General features: G+C 41.1%; 1 protein-coding gene across 10 annotated transcripts in view; it reads right to left on the minus strand.

Moving 5' to 3' along the window:
- cadps2 (Ca++-dependent secretion activator 2) overlaps positions 1-26,584 on the minus strand; it is a 186,456-nt gene that overhangs the window by 18,520 nt on the left and 141,352 nt on the right. Inside the window, exons 18-27 of one of the 10 annotated variants that reach the window (XM_071460094.1) lie at positions 25,046-25,202; positions 20,698-20,839; positions 19,677-19,796; positions 14,669-14,824; positions 14,173-14,320; positions 9,646-9,660; positions 5,440-5,514; positions 4,735-4,818; positions 4,540-4,572; positions 1,167-4,453 (exon numbers count right to left, since the gene is read on the minus strand). In XM_071460094.1, the coding sequence (XP_071316195.1) occupies positions 4,346-4,453; positions 4,540-4,572; positions 4,735-4,818; positions 5,440-5,514; positions 9,646-9,660; positions 14,173-14,320; positions 14,669-14,824; positions 19,677-19,796; positions 20,698-20,839; positions 25,046-25,202 (1,038 nt within the window). In that variant the 3' untranslated portion in view covers positions 1,167-4,345. The other 9 variants (XM_071460068.1, XM_071460078.1, XM_071460088.1 and 6 more) reach the window with 9 other exon arrangements.

Consider the following 26,584-nt stretch of genomic DNA (forward strand, 5'->3'; position numbering starts at 1 on the left):
TGTGCGCAGAAGGAACAAATGCTTTTTTGGGGCTTTTTTTTGCCTTTTCTCTTCAAAACACCTCAGTTAGATTCAATCAATGACGCTGTGTTTACATGACCAACATCTTGACTCTCAGACCTCCAAAACTCCTCTGACAAGAATTAATAAATGTTTTTAAATACTACGCGGTGCTTCGGGCCCCAGAAAAGCTGGGAGTGGCCCTGCAGGACTGTGTTTCTGTTAGAAGATGGTGAAGAGCCAGTGATGACGATAACTCTTCCAATGTTTGTGTTCCTGCTTTGCCAGTGTGCATATGTCTGATACGAGCATGTGTGGCTGTCACTGTCACTGCTGTCTTGGCTGTACAGGCGTGAACACGTCACCTCAGCTAAACATGTGTGAGTCAGTGTGAGAAACACACACGGAACCTCTCCAACCCTTTACAGTGTCAGTAATGTGATGTCAGAGCACCCTGCAGTTTAAACTAAGGCAAAGTAAGGGAAGTATTAATGGTAACATGAATGTCCAATCCAGGACTGTCTGGGACAAACTGGGTCTTGGTGCTGTTCTCAGGGGGCCATTGCTCCATCCAAGGAGAGTTTAAGCAATAATGTGCAAACTACACCTGCAGATCAGGTGAGAGCTGACATTTTTTAAAGTATGAATGTAGAAAACCAGATCGATAAACTTATATTTATGAGAATGGTGATAATAGTTGTAACAGTTACATGGCTGTGATATGTACGTTTACAAAATAAATACTGTGATTATTATATAAATATGTGGCTGATAATTAAAACTGAACATCACTGATGTAAATGATACTGTTGACAGCTCTGAGCTAATGTATTAACATTAACATTAGTTAACGCTACAGTTTTGCAGGCGAGCTGCTCACTGCTCAGCCCTGAATGCTCCAAAAACCAGTTCAATGTGCTTCACTGTCGGTCAACACTCGACTGCCTATCAGGCTTTGATGCACTGGGCAGGAAAATGAGGTGCACGTTCGCTAACACTAAATTACTGACACGCAGACTCATTGCTCTGTTGTTTTTTTTTTAAACACAAAAAAGTCAGTTCACTCATAAAAAAGTATATCAGAAACTGAACCTTAAAACGAGCTGTCGGGAGTGTTTAAATTTGCAAAATTTTTATTTGCTCAATCAGAAAACATTCAGCTCACTGACTGAGAGAAAAACTACACTGAGATGGTTTTTGGTTCTAAAACCACAAATTTATCTCCTGATGGAGATCAACACTTCAGATAAAACACTGGAGAGGTTAAAATATGGAGCTTTAGGAAGAAGTTAGCTTTAAAGGTGGGACTACTTTCACAGTTCAAAGACATCAGGTTTGTCCAGGTGGGAGAACTTCTCTAAAACCCTCAATGATGACATCACTAAATATCTCATGTTGAAAGAAAAATATAAACATATTAAATAACCAGTTCCAATTTTCAGATAAATATAAAAATGTAATAAAATAAAGTAGAAAGTGTCTAAAAAAACAGTCGGGGGTAAAAGTTTCATCTCTTCGTGACAAGGTTCGGGAGTTGGAGCCGTCTAGCGAGGTGACTCAGTGGCCCCGCCCCCTCCCCCCCTTGCTCTTTGTTGCACCTGGAAAAGAGGCTTACCTGCGTCAGGTTCCCTCCACACAAAAGACCAAAAGGCCAAGGTAGCGGTTACATTATAATTTCAGAGGAGGAGGAGGCGGCTGAGGAGGAAGTCTGGACGGGAACCAGAGAGCATGATGGGATAGGTGGGATGTGCTGCGGCGGGGCAGAGGATTAAGGAGGTTACGTGAGGTCGTGCTGCTCTTTATCTCAGCTGTTCGGTGACTCAGTGCAGGACGTTCTCACATCTGGTGTTTTTCAGGTGTGTTTTTAACAAACGCAGCGTGTGATATACAAAATCCAGAGCTCTGCAGGTGCCGGAGGCTTCCTCTGCATTTTTCTTTTAGGAACGTGCATCTATGAAGCACAAACTGTGCCTGAAATTACTTTATATTGCTCATCATTTCATACATTCTGTACATGTATCTCAAATGCTAATTGGCCTTAAATGAAAAATAAACTTGAGTAAATATCAATCCCAAGACTCTTGTATACAGTCAACACAACTGACTAAAATCCATTAATCATCCTAAAGACATTTTAAACTCAGCTGTGATGCCCGTGAAATAACACATAATACGAGTCGTATTAATACAACTCCTACACATGTATCAGTCTGATATCAAGCAATGAAGCTTCTTGATCAGATACAGTGAAATGTCTGGATTCCTCTTCATCCTGAAGATACATCGAGCTGTATACTGAAACCTTATTGTTCCACCTTATTAAAAGGCTCTGATGGTTGCGTGGAGATTCCCTCACCTTTGACCTGTATTATATCAAAGACATCCACAGGTAAAGTGTTGAGGTTACACCTGGAATAAAGCAGGTGTAACAGCATTAATTATAGAATATGATCACGTGAACCACACTGGCCATTGTTACCTCAAAAATCCTGTGATAACGCTTTTAACATCAATTACTTCTGTAATATTTACCTGTGAAAACTAGAGTGTGATTAAAGGAACAGTTCAACAGGTCAACATCCCCACTGGCCAGTTTTAAACTTAGAACTGTGACTCTATGTCTCCTGATGCTGTGAGCGCTTTTGTAACTTCTGGTATCTTTTATGCATGGTATGTGCTTTTGTGTGAAAGAGTGATCTTGATCTCGGTGCCATTACCTGAATAAATAAAATTCATAGTGAGTGTTAGATGGGAACACTGATATCATTCTCATGTCTGTTAAATGTGAAGTTACAGCCAGCAGCTGTTTCAGATTATCTTAGTTTAAAGACTGGGAACTAGACTTGGGCCGATATTCAGATATTTCTCGCCATATATTGATATTTCTCTTAAACTTTAAACTGCTGTTCAGGGCAGCAGCGCATACACCCGAGACTTAAAATACATATATACAATATTCAATAGTATTGAATAATGCCATATTTCCTGCATTCCTGCATTAATGTATCTTATTGTATTTTATGCATATATAAAATACATTAATATAATTATATATTTTTTAAAAAACAACATCTGAAACATTAATACATATATACAATATAAAATAATATGATATATCATGATATTTGAGCTGACCCAGATCTACAGATCAGAGTGCCTCTAAAATGTACTAATTAGCACAACATGTCTCATTTGTTTTTGTTAGCTTCTGACAGGGCTAAGCTAGCTGTTTCCCTGTTTGTGCAAAGCTATGCTAACTGGCTGCTCGGTGTAGCTTCATATTAACGGAGCAGACATCAGAGTGGCTTCAGTCTCAGTAAAGCAAATTAGTGTATTTCCCAAATTTTTTATGGTTGACGAAAGTTTGTGGCTAATATGGGAAAAAAGGAACCCTTATTACAAAGATTTGGCCTCTTGCATAAAGTAAGTTATAAATAAGTGAAATGTGCTACATGTCCGTCCACCACCCTGATGTTATTGCTGAGGGTACTCTGGGTAATTTGGCGAGAAAGAGCAGGTGAAGCTGAGCATTAAAAATAATTAAGCAATCAAATAAAAATGTCACCAATGTTAGAAGAAAAAATAATTTATCTGCTGAGAGCATCAATATTATTCAATGTTTGGTCACATTCAATAGGAATTTTCTTTTTTTCTTATAGCAGTCAAAAACATCTAATTACAGCCTACTACTCTGAGATAGAAAGGAAAAATAATTCACTTTCTTTTTTCTGTATAAATTCTCGTTTTGGGTGAAACTGTCTTTAATCCAAACTCCGAAGAGTTTGGATTAAAGCCTGAGAGGTTTGGAACAACTGATTTTTAAAATATCTTTAATCCCAGTGGATGCTTTTTAAAAAGTGCCAGAATTCATATCCGTAATGGAAAATGTAAAACGTGAAAAAAAATTAAATAAAACAAAACACAGAGGAATTGTACTTTGTTAATATTGAGCTGTTAATCACTTTAGCAAATGAGGGGTCATCTTATCTTTGTGAGATCTAATTCTGGAGACTAAACCTCTCTCTGCTTCACACTTGGAACGTGGCGATGTGAACGCCTCATCACCTTGACTCTTTAACTCCTGCTTCATACATGTCGTCGCTGTCTCCTCCTCCTCCTCCCGCTAGCCTTGCTGCAGCCCCTGATCTTTGCCACGCCGCAATCGTTCATTAACCGATCAACACCCAAACGCCGCCGCCCACAAAACGACACTTCAGCAAAACACATCTCCACGGAAGAGTGCAATTAATTAGGCTTGTTGTGTGATCTTTGGCTCTGGAGCTGCAGATGGAATAAAAACCCTCTTTATATTTCACACATGTTTAACACCGAGTGACGACAAACTTTACAAAAAAAAAAAAAACAACAGACAAACAAGCACATGAATGAGTGCAAAGAGCGGCTGCTTTGCATTTCCAGGCTGCTTCATTTTTTCACCAGACGCCTCCACCGTCTGAATGTGGATGGAAACACAAATATGGAAACTGACTGTGACCGATGGGGTGAATAATAAAATGGCAGGCAGATCGACAGACTCACAGGGACTTCCACATATTTGGCAGCTGCTTTCACCTTTCGGGGGGTGGGGGGGCAGGAGGAGGGGGAAGAAGAGGAAGAAGAAGAAGAAGAATGACACAGAAGTTCATCTGGGAAGAAATTAACAGGTTGCCTCTGCGAGCAGAGAAAGAAACAGCTTGGTGCTCTGTTTCCAGGATCAAACCCACAGCTACTCACTGTGAAAGAGAGGATCGAAGAGAAGAACGTCCCTTCATCGTATCTCGAGAGCTTGGAGAGGACGCTGTCTAAAACACCGGCAAACTGCAGACAGAGGGGGAGGGGGCAATAATTATTTAACACCTTCATTTTCCCTTCAGGTGCAGTTTCCAGCAACTTTTCATCCTGCAAAAATCTTAAGTCATTTAAAAAAATAATAATATTAATAAAAAATTATAAAAAAATTATAATTATAATTATTAATTTATAATAATAAGAAATAGGCTAAATGGATAAAAATAAAAAGAATTAAGATGAAGAAACACAAAAAATAATAAAGTGAATATAATCTATATATATAATCCATTATGTTACCAATTGTAAAACTTAACCACATTTTTTTTAAATAAAATAATAAATTAATGTAATAAAATATAAATTTATATTATAAAAAAATACAAAAAAACAGACTATAGAAAAACTACATACATGTGTTAAAAATTCCCACAGGTGAAAAAATAAGAAAAAATAAATACATCCAAAAACGTCAGTAAATATAATAATAATTTTAAAAATAAATAAATAAAAAATGTTAGTCATAATTTCTAGTAAGAGTTAAATTTAACTGCTCCTCTAAAAAAAACAATAAAATAAAATTGAAATTTGTGACTTCTTCCATCAACATGAATATTTAATAAAAGCAGTGAGAGGATAAGAGAGATTTACCTTTGAGACGAGGGAGGACAGCATTTCTTTGAATGCCTCGTCAATCAGGACATCGATTTTAGAGTGGTACTGTTGCTGCAGAGTGTGTGGGGGGGGGGCACAGTGGTGATGAGAGGAGACATGTGGAATGTGGATGGGCGGGGGGTGGGGGGGTAGAAAAAAAAAAAGCAATATTTCATTATTTTCACAAAACTGATGGTACACAAAGACTAAAAAAAAAGACTCCTTGCCTCCCTGATACCGAACAACAGCATTGTCTGTGCTGTAAAAGACAGAAAGAAAAACCTACAACACTACGAACATCAAGTCCACACACACACACACACACACACACACACACACTCACTCACTCACACCCCTTTTGACACGGCGAGGTGTGAAAACCTTCCCATCCGTGTAACGCCGCTGAGTTAAGCAGCTAATAGGACCATTATGCAGCTGAATGACATTCCCGTCTGCGCTGGAAAAGCGAAGGAATCTGAAGGATACTTTTTGTGCGTCTCCCTACAATTAGAGCAGCCTTGTATTTCTCTAAAGCACCGGTCCAGCTGCGAGGACCAAAGGCTCACACAAGATTCAATTAATCCGCCATTTCATGTCTGGTTTGGCAGCCCCCCCCTCTTACCCCCCCACCCAAAAACATATTCATGGCACCTTTTCCCTTGAAGGAAGGAGAGGAAAAAAAGGCTGGGGCTGAGCGCTGAATGGCAGCAGCAGCAGGGGAGTTCATCTCTTGGCGACAATGCCCTTTCACTGGCCGTCTAAAGAACACCCAAATTAAAAATTTCAATCAACAAAGAGCACAGATCGCTGACAAATTGCAGGTCCTGTGAGGTCACCGCTGCCAGCCCTAATTTTTTTTTTCCCTCCACAAGTCCGCAAAATGGCAGCTCTCTTTCAGCACGCCGAATCTTTCAGGCAAATCTTGAGAGCTTGTCTTTTTTTCTCTTCTTACCTCAATTAACATCGCTGCTTTTGCCTTCCTTTTTTCTGCAAAGACACCCCTCCCAGAAAAAAAAAGGAAAAAAAATGCAGAAAGAGGACAAGAAATTATTTGGTCTTTGCCATGTGCACAGCAAAACCTGAAAAGAACAATTATTGCTTTTAAAAACATTTATCTGGTCTTTGAGCTGCTACTTCAGCTCTGTGAGATGTTTTACATTCTGGACCAGATCACATTTTCAACCCCCCCACCCCCCACCAAACAACACCTCAGCGACACAATGAATTAGCAGTTATTGATTATAGCTGATTAGCCCAGTTTAACTAGAAGCAGGATTTGTGAATCCAGCAGAGGAGTTTCTCATCACGTGCAGATTCCTCACAGGCTGCATCTGTTCGCTCAGCTAAATGTCTGCACACCACAAAAAAGACAAAAACAAGAGGGAACGTGGAAGAGGGGCGGCAGAATTCGTCCGTGAGGTGTCAGAAATGGTCGATCGCAGACTGCAAACTGTCCGCACCAAAGGTCTGGGTCAAGTTCAGATTGACACCTCTTCAGACTGCTGGTCAGGGGTCAGAGGTCAGGAGGCCTCATTCACAGCACCTACTGGCAACCGAACGTGAACGTTAATCAACTGAGCCGAGGTTGTGGAAAATCGGGGCGTCTGCTGATGTCAGAAAGTTACAGCGACATGATGAATCTGAGCTTCACGGTGGGGAAACATTGAGTATTGGACCCCCCACCCCTCTCTGTCTGTCTCCCCTCATTTCCTGTAAACTAATATCTAGTGAAATAACAGTAAGAAGAGGAAAAAAGGAAAAGGGACAAATCATGAAGGAAATTTTTCCTTGATCCACATTTCCTGTGACAGACGACATCCATCTGCATAGTCACTGTTATTCACATGAAAGAGTTTGTGCTGCAAACACGCGAGAAACTTCTGTTGATTTCTTCGTTTATCACCATGTGTAGTTGTGTGTCAGTTAAATCACTGCAGTGCAAAAAAACAATCAATAAATAATTGTGACATTAGACGAGAATGCATTATATTATATCTTAGCCAGTTTACACTTCTCCATATACAGTGGACATTCTAGAGTCCAGTGGGGCCCTTGGCAAAACATTACAACGGGGCCCCTCCAATCAGCGTTTATTATCATTATGTAATAAATAATCTGACAAAGATTAAAAAGATAAAAAATGCATGAAATGTAAACTTTTGTCATTTCAAATGTTCACTTTAGTAGATTTTTCCAAATATTGATTTTAACATGAAACTAACTTCAGTGTTGTCACATTGTAAATAAGACCAGGGCTCATCAACACATGAAGCCTGTACGGAGTTTTCCTACTGAGCAGTGCTGGCAATTTAGCAATTTTCATGCTACATTTGGCAACTTTTAAAAAACCTTTAGCTACTTTTTTTCATAAAAGCAGTTGGTGACATATCTGGAGATGTTTTGAACAGAGCTCACCTCCGTCTCCTTAATGACGAAGCTCTGATGTGGCTCTGGACTGACAGGGTTCAGTGGGCGGGACAGAGCAGCAGCACATTCATTTGACCAATCACCAGCCAGACAGAGCAGTGAGTGAGCTATGAATGGGTGTACCTTATGACCAATCACTGATCTCCATTCTTTTTATTCTGAATGGGGCCCCTTTAGGGAGATTTCCTACTGAGACGTCATTGAAAAGGAGGACAGAGTTGCATTTTGAGACTTTGCTGTAGAGTAAGGTTTGTTGGCCCTCGGGGGCCCCCTAATAGACCCCTGTGTGACAGCTATATGAGCTTCTGAAGCTGTGCCTGAGATGATCTTTCTCATGACTCCACCCAGAAGAAGAAATGAAGCAAAGAAATCAAATTCTAATGAGTCTAATGTCAAGTTGAAGTTTGTTTGTTTAGATCCCCATTAGCTTTTGCTCCTGGAGTCTGACGCATTTGACCTTTACAATGCAGCTACACATTATCACAGCACTCCGCACCACACAACATTACATATAACACAATACACAACACACATCAATGCATATAACATTAACGGCGGACTCAACTTGAATAAACAAACACAAAAACATGAAAATTAGTAGAAGTAACCTGACGAACCAGAAGGTTTGGAAAAGGGCAGGCACTTTCAAAATAAAATACCTAGCAGGTGACTGGATGAACTATCTGTCTGTCATGTGATGTAGTAAGAGAGGACCAAAACACAACCCAATAAGCTGCAGCCTGAAGAGCATTGAAAGGAAGTTAGCACGTTGATAAACCAGTCACCTCCTCGTAGCTGCCTGTGCTTCCCTCTTTAAAAGGGAGCTGATTGGCCCTAAAACAGCTTGCAGCCTGATAAGATGAAAGCTGCTTTGCAAGGTTACTAAGATCTGAGCACTGAGCGCTAAGATGTTACACAGGAATGGTCAACAGAGGCTGTTTTCTGCAGGTTACATTATTTTAATGCTGACAAGACGCCTCATAGAGATATTTTTAAATCAGATGCAACAGGTTAAAGTTTTTATTCATTCCATGTGCATGAACTGCTCTTCACTCATGTTAAACTGCCTCTTGTTTCCTCGCACAGCTTAGAATTGTGTTTTTCTAATTTTCATTATTCATGGTTCTTATTTTTTCTTTTCTAAAGATAAAAGATAAGTTAACGAAAGCAGAACAGAAACACTGCGACAAGAAGTTAAAACAACATCTAGTGTTTTATCATATTCTCCTCATTCTATTCTTGACTGCGATTACTGTCTTTTTATTGTGTCTTTGTTCCATGGTTTGTGTTTTTATGAATAAATATCTCAATAAAGATCTGAGCTTCAATAAAGATCTGAGCTGAACTGACAGTTTCCTTACTTACTCTGCAAACACATATATATGGTTTTCACCTGATGCTGGTGATATGATGCTTTACATTAAAGGTGCACAGAGCAGGTCATGAAGGGCCCCAGCACTGAATCTAATTTCTTTGCTTCGCCTACACCTGCTGAGCTAAATCAGATGTTTTCAATCCATCAAGAACCTTTCAGGTGTAGGCAGAGTGAGGAAATACGGAAACTATGCAGGTTCTCCAGAAGCCACTGTGAAAATGCTCTGAAAACAGATCTTAAAATGAAGGTATGTGTTGGATCCTTTGACCTGCTGAAGGATCGTACCACATGTTTAACTGATGACGTTGGGATAAAGAATAAAAAACATGTCTTTTTGGATGGAGCTCTTGTGGAGAGGTGTGAGAGGAAAATAAAGGCAATGAGGCGATGGCGGGACTTACCCATTGTTTGTCAATCTGGGATTCAAACAATGATGTGCAGGACACATGGACATGAGAGACAGGGAGGACATGAGACAAAGGAAAGAAAGCAGACATAGTCAACCAATCAGTTAAAAAAAACACTGCGAACATTAAAAGCATTTCCTTAAAACCTGTTCAAGAAATAGTTGAACAGCAACAGTTAATAGTTGAAATTAAAATGTCTAACAAATGTTTAAAGTTTTTCTGTGGTTGTTCCAACTTTTTATTTATACTTGACCTTGAATTAAACATTTCATCCTCAAAGTCCTGCACCAGACACACGTTTCATTGTGAGGCAGATGAAAGGAGGGATTGTCAGAACATATCTGGGTCATAAAATCTAACATTCTCTGGTTTTTTAGTTTTTGTGGCTCCTGATATGTCTCCCACTGTTGGCTGTCAAAATCAAACATGTAAAAACCAGCGCAAAGCAGACAAGTTGTAAAAGCTTTTCTCCCCAGAAAACTCCACAGAACAATTCACGCTTCAATCTGATGCTCTGAGCATTTAATCATCAAGGTCGTTTAGACTCGGCGTTTGGGCTGAATGAAGTTCAGCCTGACAAACTGAATGATTGTTGGACTTCATGAAATTAGTTTGTGCTTCTCAAGTGGACACACGTGAAATGCTCAAATTTTTTTTTCTGTTGCTGACTCCATTGAAGATGTTCTATTATCTATTATTATCTCATAGACTCATTGTGATGATTCTGCTGGAAGTAGAAAGAAATGAGTGGAGGCAATTTCTTCCAGAGCACAAAAAAGAATTTTCACTTCGCCATTATTTTCTCCTTTTTTTCTTCTCATTTTCTCCCTGACACTCGGTTCTCTACAGTCACAACCTCTGCAGGGTCTCGTAAATATACGATCAATGTGGCGGCCAAGAGAGCGCAGTGCACCGCAACTCCAAGCAAATTAAGAACACGTCGTAATCGGGTTGACAACACGTGCTGCAAATACACACAACACAACAGAGTTTGTTGTTCAATTCTTTGTGACTTTTGAAATTGGCTACTTGTTAGTGCTGTTGGAAAATAAGCTATAGTGTGTGTGTGTGTGTGTGTGTGTGTTTGTGTGTGTGTGTGGGGTGGGGTGGGGGGAGGAGGGTTATTTTATTCTAATTGAGCCATTAATGAGCTGCATTCAGAGTCAAGATGTAAAGATCCTATTTCTGGAAACATGAGCCCTGCTCTTGAGCTGCATTAACACCACACAGAGACTGTGAACTTGTCTTGTATTGTGCTAAACATGTGAACTGACCTCACTGTTGACACTGTATTCACAACTTAGTCTTTGTGGCAAGTTATTCATCAAATACATCAGTTTTTAGCTTTTTGTCCAATTTATTCTTTACTTGTCAGCTCATTTGTCTTCATCTTATTACTCTGTGGAGATGCAGGGGTGTGTTCAAGAGTAATATTTCACATTTAACTTCATTACACTGAATTTGACAGCTTTAAAAATGTACTTATTTTTTCACAGACACTTTTAAGTACACATGAGCTTATAAAATCTTATTGTTTAAAGCTCCATCCAGTCTAAAGGTAGATGTCCATGTGTTTGTGATTATAAAGCAGGTCCAGGTTCTATATTAATACTGTGAAAGTATCAAAGCCTCAGTCCACAGAGAAATGCACACAGCCTGTATTCAGAAACTGAGCCTTAAAACCAGCCGTCAGGACTTCTGCAACTTTGTGATGTCACAACAAAGCAGTCACCACCCTCAGCCTTTCCCAAAGCCCCGCCCACCTGGACCCACCATCCAACCTTACAGGATTTGGTTTCTCTGAGTGTTTACCTGAAATCTGCTATATTTTTACTGGATCACTCAGAAAACAGTCAGCCAATCAGAAGCGAGGCTCAGATCCTCTCCTCTGATTGGCTGACTGACCTGTTGTTACTAGAGCTCCAGAGAGAAGCCTGAGAGAGGAGATGTAAAACTACACTGAGATGGTTCTTGAAACCACGAATATATCTTCTGCTGGAGATCAACACTTCAGATAAAACACAGGAAAAGTGTAAAATATGGACCTTTAACAGCATATAAATTATTTAAATTAAATAAGAATTTCAGCATTGTCCTTTTTAAAACATTTTAATAAAACAGGGTGAAATTCCTTAATTTTATGGAAAATATTTGTATATTTTTGTTACATTTTGAGAATTTGAGAATAATAAAAGACAGCAGTAGAGCCCATCAGTATGTGGATGCCTTGAGTGTTGATATAATAGTGTGTCTCTGTGTAGGCATTTTTTCGGCGTGCGTCGGCAGGAATAAATGGACAGATGGTGTTTTTCGAGCGGCGGTGGTGGCGTGTGGAAGCTGGAGAAGAGAGGAAGCTGAAGGTTAAGAGAACAGCGAGCTTAGCTCTCTGTCAAGACTGCCGGCAGCCAAGGGTTTCGCTCTTAGCGACGCCAAGGCTGCCGCCTCACACAGGCTTCACGGCCATCCATTTAACAGCTCGTGTCGAGCGTTTGGCCGTTTCAAGTGAACACAAATACACCTGAACTCCCCGTCTGCTGGATGTTTGGAGGGAAACAGTCACGTTTTAGTGGCTGATCTGACAGTCTGACTTGACCTGTTCAGTGTGAGGGCTGAAAATAAAAGATGGCTGAGGATTTTAGAGGCTGACAGACTTTCACTCTGTCAGGAACAAGCCTGTGAGATGTAAACTGAAAAACACAAACATCCATCCATCTTAAGTGATTTAGTCTGATGTTCAGCCAAGACTCATTTTTCTACAAACATGAAAAATATTTTGCCAACTTGGAGATTATTTCTCTTGTTCCAAGTTCCTTCTCTTGTTTCAGATTTTTTCTCTAGGAATGAGCTGCAGTCTTTTGAAACTAGACAGAATAATGCTGAGATCAGGGCCTGGTCAAACTAGCAATTATAACAGCAAAATCAGTTAATTTCAATGGAATCATTGCAATAAGTGCAGAAGTGGAGTGAATCTGTGTGGAGCCTTTTGTGAAGAGTTCAGATTTGGTGAACCTGGACACGAGAAGCGAAGTGTCCTCAGCAACTCCCCTTTCCCTCAATGTACCAATTACAGCGAGGCACAAACTGTCAACCTTGGTGCGCCGATACAGTCAAAAGATGGTTGAGATGTGACAAACACATTCAGAATCCTGATCATGTGAACAATGTTGTTTTCATCCCATCTGCAAAACCTAAAACAAAGCTGATTGACGAGAGAGGATTCAGGTCTGTGAAGAGTCGGATCAGCGTCAGCACCGAGACTGTGGACACCTACGTCTGTTCCAAGGGAACATTCAAGACCAGGGCTGCGGTCGAAAAGTCAAAAACTTCTCCTTACCTAACCACTTTACCTCAATGGAAAACATCAGGAGGTCAAGGAAAGATGTGAAGGAGAATTCATAAGGAGAGCTTGACTGCATTTAAACCAGCTTTATTTCTAACACACAGGAGACAAACACAGTGATAAAGTCACTGCTGTGGTTCTATAATCCAGGTAAGTTTTCCTGTCCAGAACACAACCACCCCTCACTGAGACGTGATGTTTTCCCTTTATACACAACCATCACTCCGAGGAGACCACGACTCAACAGATGAAAACAAAAGCAGAGATAACATGAAGGGAAGATACGAGAAGGGAAAGTTGAGCTGAAGAAATAATAAAAATAAAGAAGTGAACATAAATTATATTCAGACATAAGTATATTGAGTTTCCTGATGAGCACTTTTCACCTTTTTATACAATTGTTAAGCAAAGAAAATTCATTTTTGCATTTTTTTGCATTACACAATCAAGGGGTTTAATGAAATGATATGTGTACATGTACTTTGTTATGAAATAGAATTTCAACATGCTTGTTCTTCTAGATGACGGTCAATCAAAGCTGTGGATGTTGTTTCTATGTTTACGTGGGTCTGAGGGGTGAAACTACTATGGGGCATCGCTTTAAATGTTGCTCCTGCTGGGAATTATGGGATGGCATTATCTCCTTTCCTCATGTGAAGGAAGCTCCAATGGATCCTATGCTAAAGGAGAAAAGATAGGAAGCACCGAAGCTCCTTTCCTCAGCTCTTCTCATGGCTGCTGCTCAGTTAAGAACCTTCCTAAGAAAAAAAGACTTTTCGAGCACAGCCCCTGTTTTCTGTCTGAGTTCACAGAAACAGAAACTACGGCTGTTGAACGTGGACACTGGACTGACAACATCTGATCCTGGTGTGAGGCAGATCTCTGCACTAACATACTGAAGCCAACCTCCTCCATTTTCCATCTGCACGGCTGCTCCTCTGTTATCACTGAGCGAATGAGAGTTTAGTGTGTAAAGTGATTTGTCTGCTCAGATAGTAAAGCAGTATAAAAGTGTCCATTCACCAATCACCAGGATCATAAACATGATAATGAACCATCTGATTTGAATTGAAATAATTTTGAAAATTATTTTACAGACTGGCAGATTTGTTTGCTTGATTAAATCCTTTCTTCTTTGTGTTTCACCCTCGGATTAGAAGACGATGTGACCGTGAGCTCACCTCCTGACCGGTGTCCAGCACGCAGAGTTTGGAGCACTGCTTCTTGGCGTCCATCAGCACGTTGAACATGGTGCAGACTGACAAAGGAACCCGGAAATCCGTCGACTTGCTCGCTTTCTGCATTTTGGCGTCAAATGCAGATTTTGTTCTGTGAGACGAAACAAAAGAGAGGTTTTTATAACTTAAGTTCAAGTTTTTGTTATTTTACCGACAGACTGCAGCTTTTTAATAAAAGTGAACAGAATATAGTTATTTAACTATTACTTTCAAAACTCAGAGATAATCAGGTTAAAAAATAAAAGGTTATTTTTGCCTGAGCTTCTTTGGATCATAGCTCAGAAGTTAATTACTGGAGGGACAGTTGTGTTGTTTATTGGTTTCTATTTTCATAATATTTAAAAAAACTAAACAAAAAAATCCCATGAATTTTGTTGTGAGGCACAAAAACAGCGTGAGAAGGATGGAGACAGATGTGAACCCTGAGGTCCAGTCTGACCTCTTCACACAGGCCTCCATCATGTCGCTGGCCATCAGTTTGAGTCTCTGCTCCAGATGTTTGGCAAACTCGGGCTCTGGCCAGTGGAGGTCCAGCACGAACATCTGCAGAGCATCCAACTTCCAGAACAAATCCTCGGAGGTGGCTGAGCCATTACTGCAGGGAGGATGGAGGGAGTTATTCACCGAATCTACACGTACGACATTAACCCACACTTTTAATATGGACCTGCTGTGTTGGGTACAGGATCTCATCTGATGTTTATTTGTTCCACCATGTCCTTTTATTATGTTTTTATTGTACGACTGTCTTGCCCACTTGGAGGACACATGCACATTTGGTGCCCTTGAAGCATGGTGGTGGTCACAACAGAATGGAGGATGCAGGCATGTCCACACAGAGCCTTGCATACAACCTCTGATGATGAAATTTCTGTCACTCGGACCTGAGCAGATCGTTGTGAACTCACTGATGCCGAACATATAGAGTGCTGCAGGAATGAGGCCTAATATCTGGGTCTAAGTTTGCATTTTTGCACCTATGGTTCCTTTGTCCCGAAGTCTCTGGGTTTTTATCAGATGACTGAGATAAGATCTATGGTCAACACAAGCTCAAACTTTTTCATGTTTTATTCTATGACATAAAATACATCAGAAAATACCCCAGTCCTGATTCCTTTAAGCTTTTATGTCTCTTATAAAAAGGCCGGTTGCTTAACTCCATCTCGCTGAACATGAAAACTGATCTCCTCACCAGTCCACCTTTACAGCCTCGCTGTGTTTCTACTCTTACAAACTGTTACTAACTTTGTCAGAGGAAAGGCTTTTGTAGAAGAACTCAGAGCTAAAACAAACTACAAGTTGAAGTTTAGCGGTCATGAAGATGAAGATGATCCTGCTGAACAAAACCTGTCAGGATCATTAACTGTTGTTTTTCACAGAACTTATTTTCTGTAATAATCCAAAAGGCAATAAAAAAATGCCACTGACTTTTTATCAGAAGAGACCAGGCTGAGGCTAAACATGTAGTCCCTGCAGCACTCTACAACACCAGCTGTAATCTTTTTGTCTACGAGTCTTTGTAATGTAATTGTACATCGTGCTTTCTCTCTTTAGGAGGGAGAGACCCTGTCAGTGGTTTGTTTGTCTACAGTTGCATTAATTTGGTGATGGACAGTCTCAGAAAGTGACCCACTGTTTTCAGTTGAGAGAGTCTCAAACCAGCAGAACAATGACAACACTCTGACGCCTAAACCATGTGATCTGTGAGCAGGGACCATTTTGTAAAACTGACTATGTTGGTGCGTTCAGGAACACTCCAACACCTGAGCCTTTACAACCTGCTGTTGAAAGGAGTCACTTGGAAGTGCTTATTTTTTATATGCAAGTCTCTAATTTTCAACTACTTTCCTTGAGAATTTCCTGGAAAAGAACTGTTTTATTTTGTACAACTTCTATTATTTGTCTGTTATCATTATTATTAGAATAATGCAGACGCATAACGTGTAGTTATATTTGGTTGATTTTCTGACAACATGTGTCAGGTCAGCTTTTAGCAGCTGCATTGATCCAGGATATTAGTCATTTCATGTAAACACTGCTGATGAATCATGTGTCTGCAGCAAATTGATTTCATGCAGATTCACTGGTGTGATCATCTGTGTGTGTTTTGTGCAACCGTTGGTGAGAGAAAACAGTTCAGTCCTGATGAAGACTCGTAGAAGACATGCAAGTTCAGGTTCTGGTGTGGTTCATCATCAGGTTCTGAAGTTTGTGGTGCAGAGCTGAGTGGTTTCAGTCAGTAAACGCAGCACCAGGCTGATACAGAGACAGATGGACATCTCCCCGCCTTCTCCCCTGCGCACAGGTTACACGGCAACACATGGCAACGCTTGCCGCCACCGACATCCAAGTGTACAGCGCCTGGCTAGAATGACAGCCACGAGAGGATGGAGGAGGGAGATGGGTGGGGGGTGGGGGTGGGGGGTTAGAACAAGCGCCACTCACTCCCTCACTTTTCTCACTACGCCTTTAAAAGACTGTTACCTTAACAAGTGGCGCACAGGAATAAACGCTTCGGGCTGAGTCCGCAGTGCAATTAAACGCTCGGTGGCAATCCCCCTCATGTCTAATTAGTGGTGCTCTTCTCTGAGCGCGCTCTGCCCTGCTCCCCGGGGAACGGGACGATCCCACTCGCCCGTCTGTGCATGCTAATGAAGTGCCAGCTTTTTTTTCTCTCTCTCTCTTTTCATTGGTTCGAGGAGGGCCAAGTGAAGTGAGGTAGAGGAACAGTGTGGTCCGTGTTGTGGGAAAGGCTGGGGGAGTCGGAATGAGGAGCCTTTTTAAGAAACACACCCTCAATCAGCCTCCTGAGACCCCCCCAACATGGACACTAACTCTGACAGTTCTGCAGCTCATGGCTCAGTGTGTCTGTCAAAAACCCAGCGATAGAAAATCTTATATTTCTCATGATGCATATTTCTGTCTCAGGGCTGATCACAGCAGCTTTTAAAACAGCAAAACTATTATTTTCATTGGAACTGTACAGATCACTGGATTCGATCGTGAAGTCAAGACACAAAACTTTTATGTCAAGTTCAAGTTTAGTGAAGTCACACAGAGCTGTTGACCAACAGCTAATGTTCACTTTCGAGGGTACGGAGAGCAGCAGAGTCCAAAAGGGAGAAAGCCGTTGCAGCTTATGAGCTGTGTTGCACCATCCTCTTTTATTTAAAGCCCTGATGGGAGTCAATGGCACAAATATATCTTTTGAATAAACATGTAGTCCTGTTAGTGACCAAGCTGAAGAGTTTGCTCACCTGTTCTGATATTACTTGTTGTGTATATTCATGTTATTTTTGTGTCTTTCTGAAATACATTGACATCCGCAGAGGACAAAAATGTTTGCATCCAAAACAGCGATAAAGGTGTATATATAAATATTATTTTCCACTTTCACTGAATTAATTTTTGATTCAACATCAGTCCTGATCCAAATTCCCCCAAAATACACACTCTGTGAAAAATATAGGCTGTTTACATTAACACAGCCAAAATGATTTTTTTTAAAAATCATAAATGAAAAGGAAAAATATGTCCTGAAGGACGCACAAAGGTTAATGAATCAGGCCAAGAGGAGAAAAGTAGGAGGAAAACTGGATATTTGACCAAAACATTTGCTGAATGTTGGCTAAACTAACTGGTTGATGTTTTAGTAGTAGTAGTAATATTTTCTTTTACTGATCTCAGGACACTCATCTATAGTTCCTTTATGTCCTGTCAGCTGGATCCAGCCTGAGGTCCTCAGGTTTTTCATCTCTGGGGCTTCAAAGCTCAAGATCAGATGAAAAAGTTACTTTGCTTAAAATTCCTTTGTACAGATTTTACTTTTTCCACTTGTTTTGATAATGGAGTTATATGATACAAAGGGAAGATGGGTGGAGAGATGGAGCAGCATGTGAGGGTGAAAGCAATGCCTGGGATTCTTATATACACGAACACAAAGGCTGCTATGATCTGTTGGTTTGAGGTTTTGAACTCATTTGTAACCACAATACAACATGTTTGCAGGACAACGCTCCACTACTTTCCTTTTGTTCCTGGTAAACAGTTACAACATTAAAATCAATACCACATTAAAACATGGAGGAACTGAACATGTTGTAAAACAGCAAATCCTCAAGGACGATCTCGCTTGTTGGTTTTCTTCAGTTTGTCTTTTACGTTTTGTCCTGTTTTGATACTGAAGAAAACATGTGACAACGCAACATCTCTCAAACTTACAAGATGTCAGGTAGATTTATTCCGTGCAAGCTGTAACCAAAATTGAGGCGACATGTTATTATCACACTGATATTCTCAACATCGACACACACACACAGCACAGGGACTCGTGACACACGGCGCATCACAAAATCTTCACCGACAAAGTCTCTGAGGAACGATGGCATGCAGGCGGCGCCCCGCTGACAGAAGAGCCACAGTGTCACAGAAACAATTTGAAACCACAAACCTCCCTCGCACGCTGAGCCTGGCTCCTTCAGACAAGAATAACGCTGCGCGCGCTTCAGTTCGCTCAGAGGCTCGGATCGAGCGGCAGCACAGGAGGTATTGTGGATTTCAATAAATGACTTTTAAAATAAAACTTGAGTGGCGCTTCATGCAGGAGAGCAAAAAAAGCAAAAACAATCAGTAGAGAAATGTCCTGATACAATAATTCATTGTCGTCATGTAGACAAACATACAGACACATGAACAGAAGTGGGGCTGCGGCGCCACTGGCAAGCATTCAGGACTGACAGAGGACTGCCCAGGCTAGAGGTCTTCACCCACACCTGACCCCCCCAAAACCAAAAGACCAGACCTGAACTGATCCAGGTCTCCTTTCCACATGTTAAGTCTGATTCAGGTCTGACCACAGATCTTTGACCTTTGTAAAATTCTGACTCGACCCTGCAGGATGGGAACAGTTCAACATGAGAGGGGAGTGAACAACTACACACACCTGTTACACATTCAGGTGTACAGAGATGTTTGACTTGCTAAAATTTGCACATGCTAATATTAGCATGTTATCAAAAAAATATGAATTACACACGTTACCATGCAGGCAGTAAGATACAAGTTGTGTCCCTACTCAGGGGCCACATCCTCTGAAGGCTGCATTTAAATACGGAGCCAAAGGGCCGGACAGTATAGAGCCGGGTGAGGGTTGGTCAGATTTATCCTCCATGCAGAGGATAAACCCTTCACCACTCACTCATCAAGGATCTCGTTACTTTGCATCAGTCCAGCAGGTGAGTGTTCTGGTGCGTAATGAACACGTCAGCCTCGCTGACACGGCTGTACACGTAGGTTTGGGTCTTTTTCTTGCTGACTGATCCCACTGTGGATTCAGGTAAAATAGTTTTGGGTGCCTGTTTCACAGACCGTCTCAGACAGTGTGAAGACCTCTAGTCCAGAGCCTCCGAGGTGTCTACCCCCTCCGGCCCCGCCCCCCTCGTACATACGTGTTCTCACACAGCGGTCCCATCCAGGCAGGTGCTGAGAAACTGGGCATCTGCGGGAGCGTGAGGGGAAGGCTGGGGACTTTGGGAAGAGGAACGCTCGCTAGATTGTTAGTCAGTGACCTGAGGTCGATCGATGGCAGAAAAGGAAAATGTAAAACAATAAAAGAGAAAGAGAAAGAGAAGAAATAGTGACAGTAACAGTCGCCGTTCTTCACCACAGGACACACACAGGAGAATAGTAATATATAACAGCAGCCACTTGTTCTGTCTGCAGTAATTCATGAATAGCAAACAGAAAAGTCACTGCTCACTTCTATTTTTTTCTATTTTCTTTCAGTTCAGGTGCTTTTTGTTAAAGAGTGCGGCTCGGAACATCGTTCTTGACTCTAGTGTGTCCTTGCTGTGTGTGTTGTACATTCAGCTCTGCCTCCTTTTGTTCCTGTGTTGTCCTGAGCAGTGTTGCATTTGTTCAGCTGTCTCGTGTTTTATTGTCCCCGTTACATTCATGCAGCAGTCAGTATCCCACCGTGACAAATCATCACTGCTGATAGTAAACTGAAGGTAAGAATGACAATAAGAGACAGTTTCTATGAGACAGGATCCACTGAACCTGACGGAGTTCATGAACTGGGCCTTATACGACCTCTTCAGAGCAGAGGATCATTTTCATTTTATTGAGTATGAATGTGACCAAATGATCTTTTAATGCGTCCAAAAACGAGACATGAGACAATCCTTACTTTTGATTTGATCTGTATATGATATACAAAATGTCACATATCATATATATTTAATATATGTTTCAGGTGTTATTTGTCATATAATTAACTTTATGTTACATGGGTTTTCACAATATATAATTATAGTACAGGTTCAGGTATAAATGCTGCTTCTACTCAGAGGTATAATGTATAGAGAGCAAAGCAGTGAAATGAGGATCAGCAGCAGGGCAGACTGTGGAAAACTGCAATTATTTTTTTTCTAATGCTGATGGACGAGCAAGAGGTGGGCGGAGTCTTACTTGACGGACTGCCAGGTCTCCTGCTCGAAGCCGCGGTGGATGGACTGGGCGATGGACGACTCCATCAGGTCGATGTAGCGGACCACCAGGGGGACGAACAGGTCCTGCAGGTGTTTGTGGAACATCCCGTTACACAGGTGTGCTGTGGGAGGGGGTGGGGCCAAAAGAAGATCAGGTGAAAACATTTAGTCACTTTTCAGACTGTTACCATGGAAACAGAAACAGACAAATGAGACTGCTTTGCACAACCGTGTCTCCTAGAAATGACATTTCTGTGGAGGGCAGTTAGAGTGGGTCATTCATTGATACCAGTCCTGACAGCTGGTTTTAAGGCTCAGTTTCTGAATACAGGCTGTGTACATTTCTGGACTGAGGCTTTGATACTTTCACAGTATTAATATAGAACCTAGACCTGCTTTATAATCACAAACACATGGACATCTACCTTTAGAGTGTGGGGGAGCTTTATCAGAATATACATTATATGGACACCCTTGTCCAATGAAATGATCTCTCAAAGGAATGTTTTGGCATTTTTGGGAATACATTTATTAGTTAGACGAAAGAATCCATACCTATATGTATCTTAGTTGAGCACCGAGACTGGAAACAAAAGACCAGTGACTTCCGAGAGTCTTGTGAGACTCCAAATGGTCCACATAACCCCAGTAAAATTCTTTATTTTTGCACTTTGGTTTTTGTTTGGATTAAAGATACGTGTTGCTTAGCGAGCTCTAGAAATGCTGCCAGGTGGATTTCGTTGTCTTTAGACAAAGCCAGGGCTGCAGACATGAGTGGTACTGATCTTCTCAGTGAGAAAGTGAATGACGGAATTTCCCAAAATGTTGAACTATTACTTTAACGATTCAGCATTCAGCGATATTTTAGACAACTGTGTTCCTCCAGCTATGTGGCAACAAACTCTTTGTGTTTGTCCGTTTCAGCAGGATAATGCCCCTGTGCAACAAATGCTTGTCCCAGTTTGTTGTGGAAGAACTTGACCCGAAAATAATCTGATATTCAAACAAACCTGAACATTAAAAGACTTACAAAGGTAGAATTTGTACTGTGGCAGGGCTGTTCCCCTGCACAAATGATATTGTGTTTACATCCCCCTCACCCCAGCCCCTCCTCGTGGGTTTGAGACAGACTGTCAAACAGACAGATGAATCCTCAGCGACAGTAACAGTCCACAGCGAGGAGAGACGAGAACAGAGAGTGTTGGGTGAGAAGCGAGCAGGCTGGTCTCTCAGGACTTCATTAGTTTTAATTCCTCTCTCTCTCTGCTCCGTCATGATTAACACTAGCCTTTTTGCCCTCTGGAGAGTAAAACCCACCTCCCTCACAACCACTCGCCTTCACATGCTGACAATGAAGTGAGCATTTAAATAATCTACAGAACAACTGAGAGATAATACACTTGTTGAAGAAAGTCCTCAAAGAGTCTGTAAAATATAGTCCTGTCGTTCGAGATCGGCCCTCACCCCGGAGGCTAAAAAAATGCTGTGAACAAATAGAAAAGTCAAGGTTTGTTCACTTATTGTGAGGTTCAGAGAAGGCCACTTGTAAACCAGCTTCATTATACTCTGAACCTGTTTTTTTTGTACGTTTGTCACCCAAGTTTGGGTTTAAATCTCTTTCCTCTCACGTTAGACATAATTATCGAAGAGGGAAGACCTCATTTGTGCAAATAGTCAAAACTATGATTTAGCTCGTTCTGTGTTTCGGCTCCATCTACTGCCTCATTACATTCCAATTCAAGTCAGCTAATGTTGTGACACTTGGAATAATTACGGCATTAACAGAGGATGGTAATTAGAAAAAATATAAAAGATATGAGCCACAAAAAAAAAAAAAAAAAAAAAAGACATTTGTGGGTTCTTCACATAATGAAACAGAGTTTTTTTTGTTCCCAACAGTGCCCTTGGGCTGTCTGTCTATCTGCCTGCCTGTCTGTTACTGTATTGGAGGTACTTTGGCATCAGCCATGTTAAATAACGCCTCGCATCTCGCCAACTTTCTGCTGGCTCTGAGACAAAGCCTCGGAGCCGACAGAGGGCTTGGAGGGAGGAAACAATGAGCTGAGATTTTTCTCCAGCAGTCGAATGAAACCTTAACAGTGAGATGCAATTTACGGAAAAGGAAAAGAAAATACTGCAACAATTTGAAATACAGCAGCTCAATGTTGACATTTGTTGTACTTAAATTTACTGTTGTGAGGTTGATGTTTCTTTTTCACACTGTTGGGACCTTGAGATGCGGAAAAGCACATTACAGAAATAACAAGGTATCAAAAAATAAAGTTTCCTTATTCCCAAAATCACGTTTTGTTGCTGTATGGAAGTGTTTTACTATTCTTACACTCACAAAACAGACAAAGAATAATGATTGAGTTAAAATATTCAAGGATTAACAGCAATGGCCAGAGCACAGCAAGCCAACAAGTTAGTTTATTATGAGTCCATAGGTTTGGTTTTGTCATTTCAACTCAACTCAACTGAACTCAAAAAAAAAAAAAAAAAAAAAAAAAAAACAGAAACAAAAAACAGGACTGTCAGGGTTTGAACAGCACCACAGTGAAGATTTATACACTGTTGGTTGATAAATGCAGCGATAGATCAGACTGAAGCTGCATTATTATATTAAGAGTTTGTCAAACTTTAGCAGAAACTGTATTTTAAAGCAGTTTGGACAGGAAACTCCAATCATCTGTTCCAAGATCTGATACTGCAGTTTCCTGTCCACTGACTAAACGAACAAGAGCTGAGTGAAGATGCTGGAGCGCAATGGGAGGATGATGTGGTGCCTGACAGGTAGACAGGCCAGCTGACGCTGAGCCGAAGATAAACTGTGGGCAACCGATCGTGGCCCTTGTCCGGCCCCGTCAGTTTTCTCTACCGCTCGTGTTAATTACCTCCCTGCCAGAGCGTGCGAGGTGCTGTTAACCTCCTCTCTTAACAAGCCTTGTTTTCTCTGGCGTCATCGGTGTTAATTAGCGCTCTCAGTGGCAAGACCACGTGCCGTGCCGGACGGGGGATTTTCCTCCCAAAAAAAAAAAAAAATTTAAAAGCTGCAGTTTTTAGAGGCATGAAAATGAATAAATGTGAATGGTGATGAAGTAAGGGGGAGTTCATCCTGACATGTTTGCATGTCATACAAGAATGATTGTACAAACAAATGTTTTGATGATCACAATTTGCTTTTTAAATGTCACACTGAACAAAACAGGTGTTGAGCAGAAGAGTTGATCGACAGTTCTGATAATTCAATGAAACTTTGATGTATTAATATTGTGAAAGTTGTAAATGGGGACAGTGGTGGTGCAGAGGACGAGATGTGGGCTTGAGACCAGAAGGTCGCTGGTTAGGATAAATATGGCTGGTGCTTGCCCCTCCCTCAGTGCCATGACAGGGGTGCTGTTGAGCAAAGCGCTTTACCTGGAAACTTCCAGGTGTGAACTGCAAATGTGTGTTTGATGAAGGCAAAAAAAAAAAAAAAAATTGCCTGAATAAATAAAGGTCAAAAATTAGAATTACCACTTCATGGTTGAATGTCTCTGCAGAAAACAATTTCCCCTTCCTGAGTTACAGCACTGAATAATGGACAGAGGTGTTTTTTTTGCAGAAAATTATGACATCACAGTGAAATTGTCCTTTGACCATTTATTTATAAAATTAAATCAATTCAACTCGTGTATTAATTTATGAGTTATGGCCAAAAGCTTGTTTTTTGACATCACAATGACCTTGGCCTTTAACCTCCAGATTCTAATCAGTTAATCCTTGAATGTTTGTGCCAGATGTAATGAAATTCTCTCTGGGCTCTCTGATATATTGCATTCACAAGAACGTGAGATCACTAACCTTCGACCACCAAAATATAATCAGTTGATCCTTGAGTCTTCATGAATGTTTTTTCCTCGAGGCGTTACTGCAATATCACGTTCATGAGAATGGGACGGATGTACTGAAGAACAAATGGATGGATGAAACACATGAAACACTGGCGAGGAGGCATAAAAATGAGGTGAGGCTGTTGGCTGATTGACTTCACTTAAAAATGGCCTCGCTCTCAAACACGTGTCTCTGCCCTACAGCACCACAGGCATTCACGTTTCAATCAATGCTCCCGTCGTGAGCCGGTAAGTTAGCCAGAAGTAAGTCACTCTTCACTTACCTACAATAACTAATCCAGTGGTCTAATTTCACTTTGCCGTAACATACACCACGTTGTCTTGCTGGAGTCACGTTCCCCAAATCTCTCTGACAGAGTTAGAAAAATACCAGCATTTTCCTTTTTAACACACCCTACACACTAAGTTCATCAAGACGGAGGAGGTCAGACTCACAGTCATTTCGCAGGAAGTTGTTGAGGAGCTGGAACAGTGGGAAGCTGTCCCAGGAGTCGACGGGCTGGACCTGCAGAGCGGCGTCCATGTCAGCTCTGTACAGAGACAGAAATGTTTCGGCGTGTTCGGCCATCAGCTCCGGCCACCACGAGAAAGCCTGAGAGCAACAAAACAACATCAGAGAGCAAAAAGTTACAGAAATGAAGAGGAAGTTGTTTTTGGTTTGGTTCACTAACAAAAATTCTAATTTTGTTTAAAAAGGAGCATCAAAGTATTAAAGCAAGAGCATCAATTGTTTCAGCAAAAAGCATTTGCTGAAGGTCTTCCAGAAGAGCGATTATGCTCAACTCATTCCTGCGTTTTAGGACTCGTTCCTGCAGCACTCTATAGATAAAGGTTAAAAAACAAAAAAAATATTATCATTATTATTGTTGTGTCAAAATATGTCGTCAAGAGGACTTAGAACTGAATTTAATAATAATAATGATCATCATCATCATTTTTATTTATATACCCCTTTTCTTAACAAGGTTACAAAGTGCTTGACAGAAAAATAAAGGCCAAAGAGCCTGAGCATTGCACCTTTATAGTCATTTGAGTTACATTGTGCTATAATTAGTGTATCAATTTGTGAGTTTTGTCTAAAAACATGTCAGATGTAATGAAATTCCCTCTGAGCGTTCCTGATATTTTGCATTCACCAGAACATAAGGTCACCATGACCTTGAACTTTGACCAACAAAATCTGGTCGGTTCATGGTTGAGTCCCGGTGAATGTTTGTGCCAAATCTAAACAGTCCCTCCAGGTGGTGTTGAGACATTCAAGAGGCAAAAACCGTGTTTTGTGTGGTCACCATGACCTTGAAGTTTGACCCCTGATCACCAAAATCTAATCAGTTCATCCTTGAAGCCAATTGAAGGTTTGTGCCAAATTTGAGTTTCCTGAAGGCATTACTGAGATACCACATCAAGAGAATGGGACGGAGGGATGGACAGACAACCTGAAAACATAACGCCTCTGGCTCTGGCTGTTGTTGGCGCGGAGACATAATAATAAAACATGTTTAATAGGTTCCCTCATGTTATCTTGTGTTGATGTGTTTCTAATGTGTTATCAAGGTGTTGATGACCAAAGTATCCTAAACTGATTCTGAAAGACAACCTGTTAAAGCTGCAGAAATAAGCTGATATGGAGGCTGTAGTAACGTAGTGACTTTCAGCTGCTGTTAATGTGTAAAAGAAGGAAAAAAAAAAGCCCAGAGGTGCAGTTGTGAAAGTACCTGCTGATTCACTAATGCAGACACCTTCAGTCTAAAGAGCATCCAGGCTGTGTGGCTCTCCAGTGGACAGAGGTCAGCCTGCTCAGGTGACCGCTGCCATTGATGGCTAAAGGACTTCTGAGGAAAAGTGCAACCACTGCACTGAGGTTGGTGTTTGTATACGAAGGAGGAAGAAGAAGCTGACATGTAAGATGGGGTAAAGAGCGCGGCTTCTGCTCGTGGCCTTGCAGAACGACTCCTCAGGCATTTCAAACATTCC

Source organism: Trachinotus anak, unplaced genomic scaffold, assembly GCF_046630095.1.
Source record: "Trachinotus anak isolate AG129_WGS33_773 ecotype Australia unplaced genomic scaffold, CSIRO_AGI_Tana_v1 ptg000002l, whole genome shotgun sequence".
Taxonomy (NCBI): domain Eukaryota; kingdom Metazoa; phylum Chordata; class Actinopteri; order Carangiformes; family Carangidae; genus Trachinotus; species Trachinotus anak.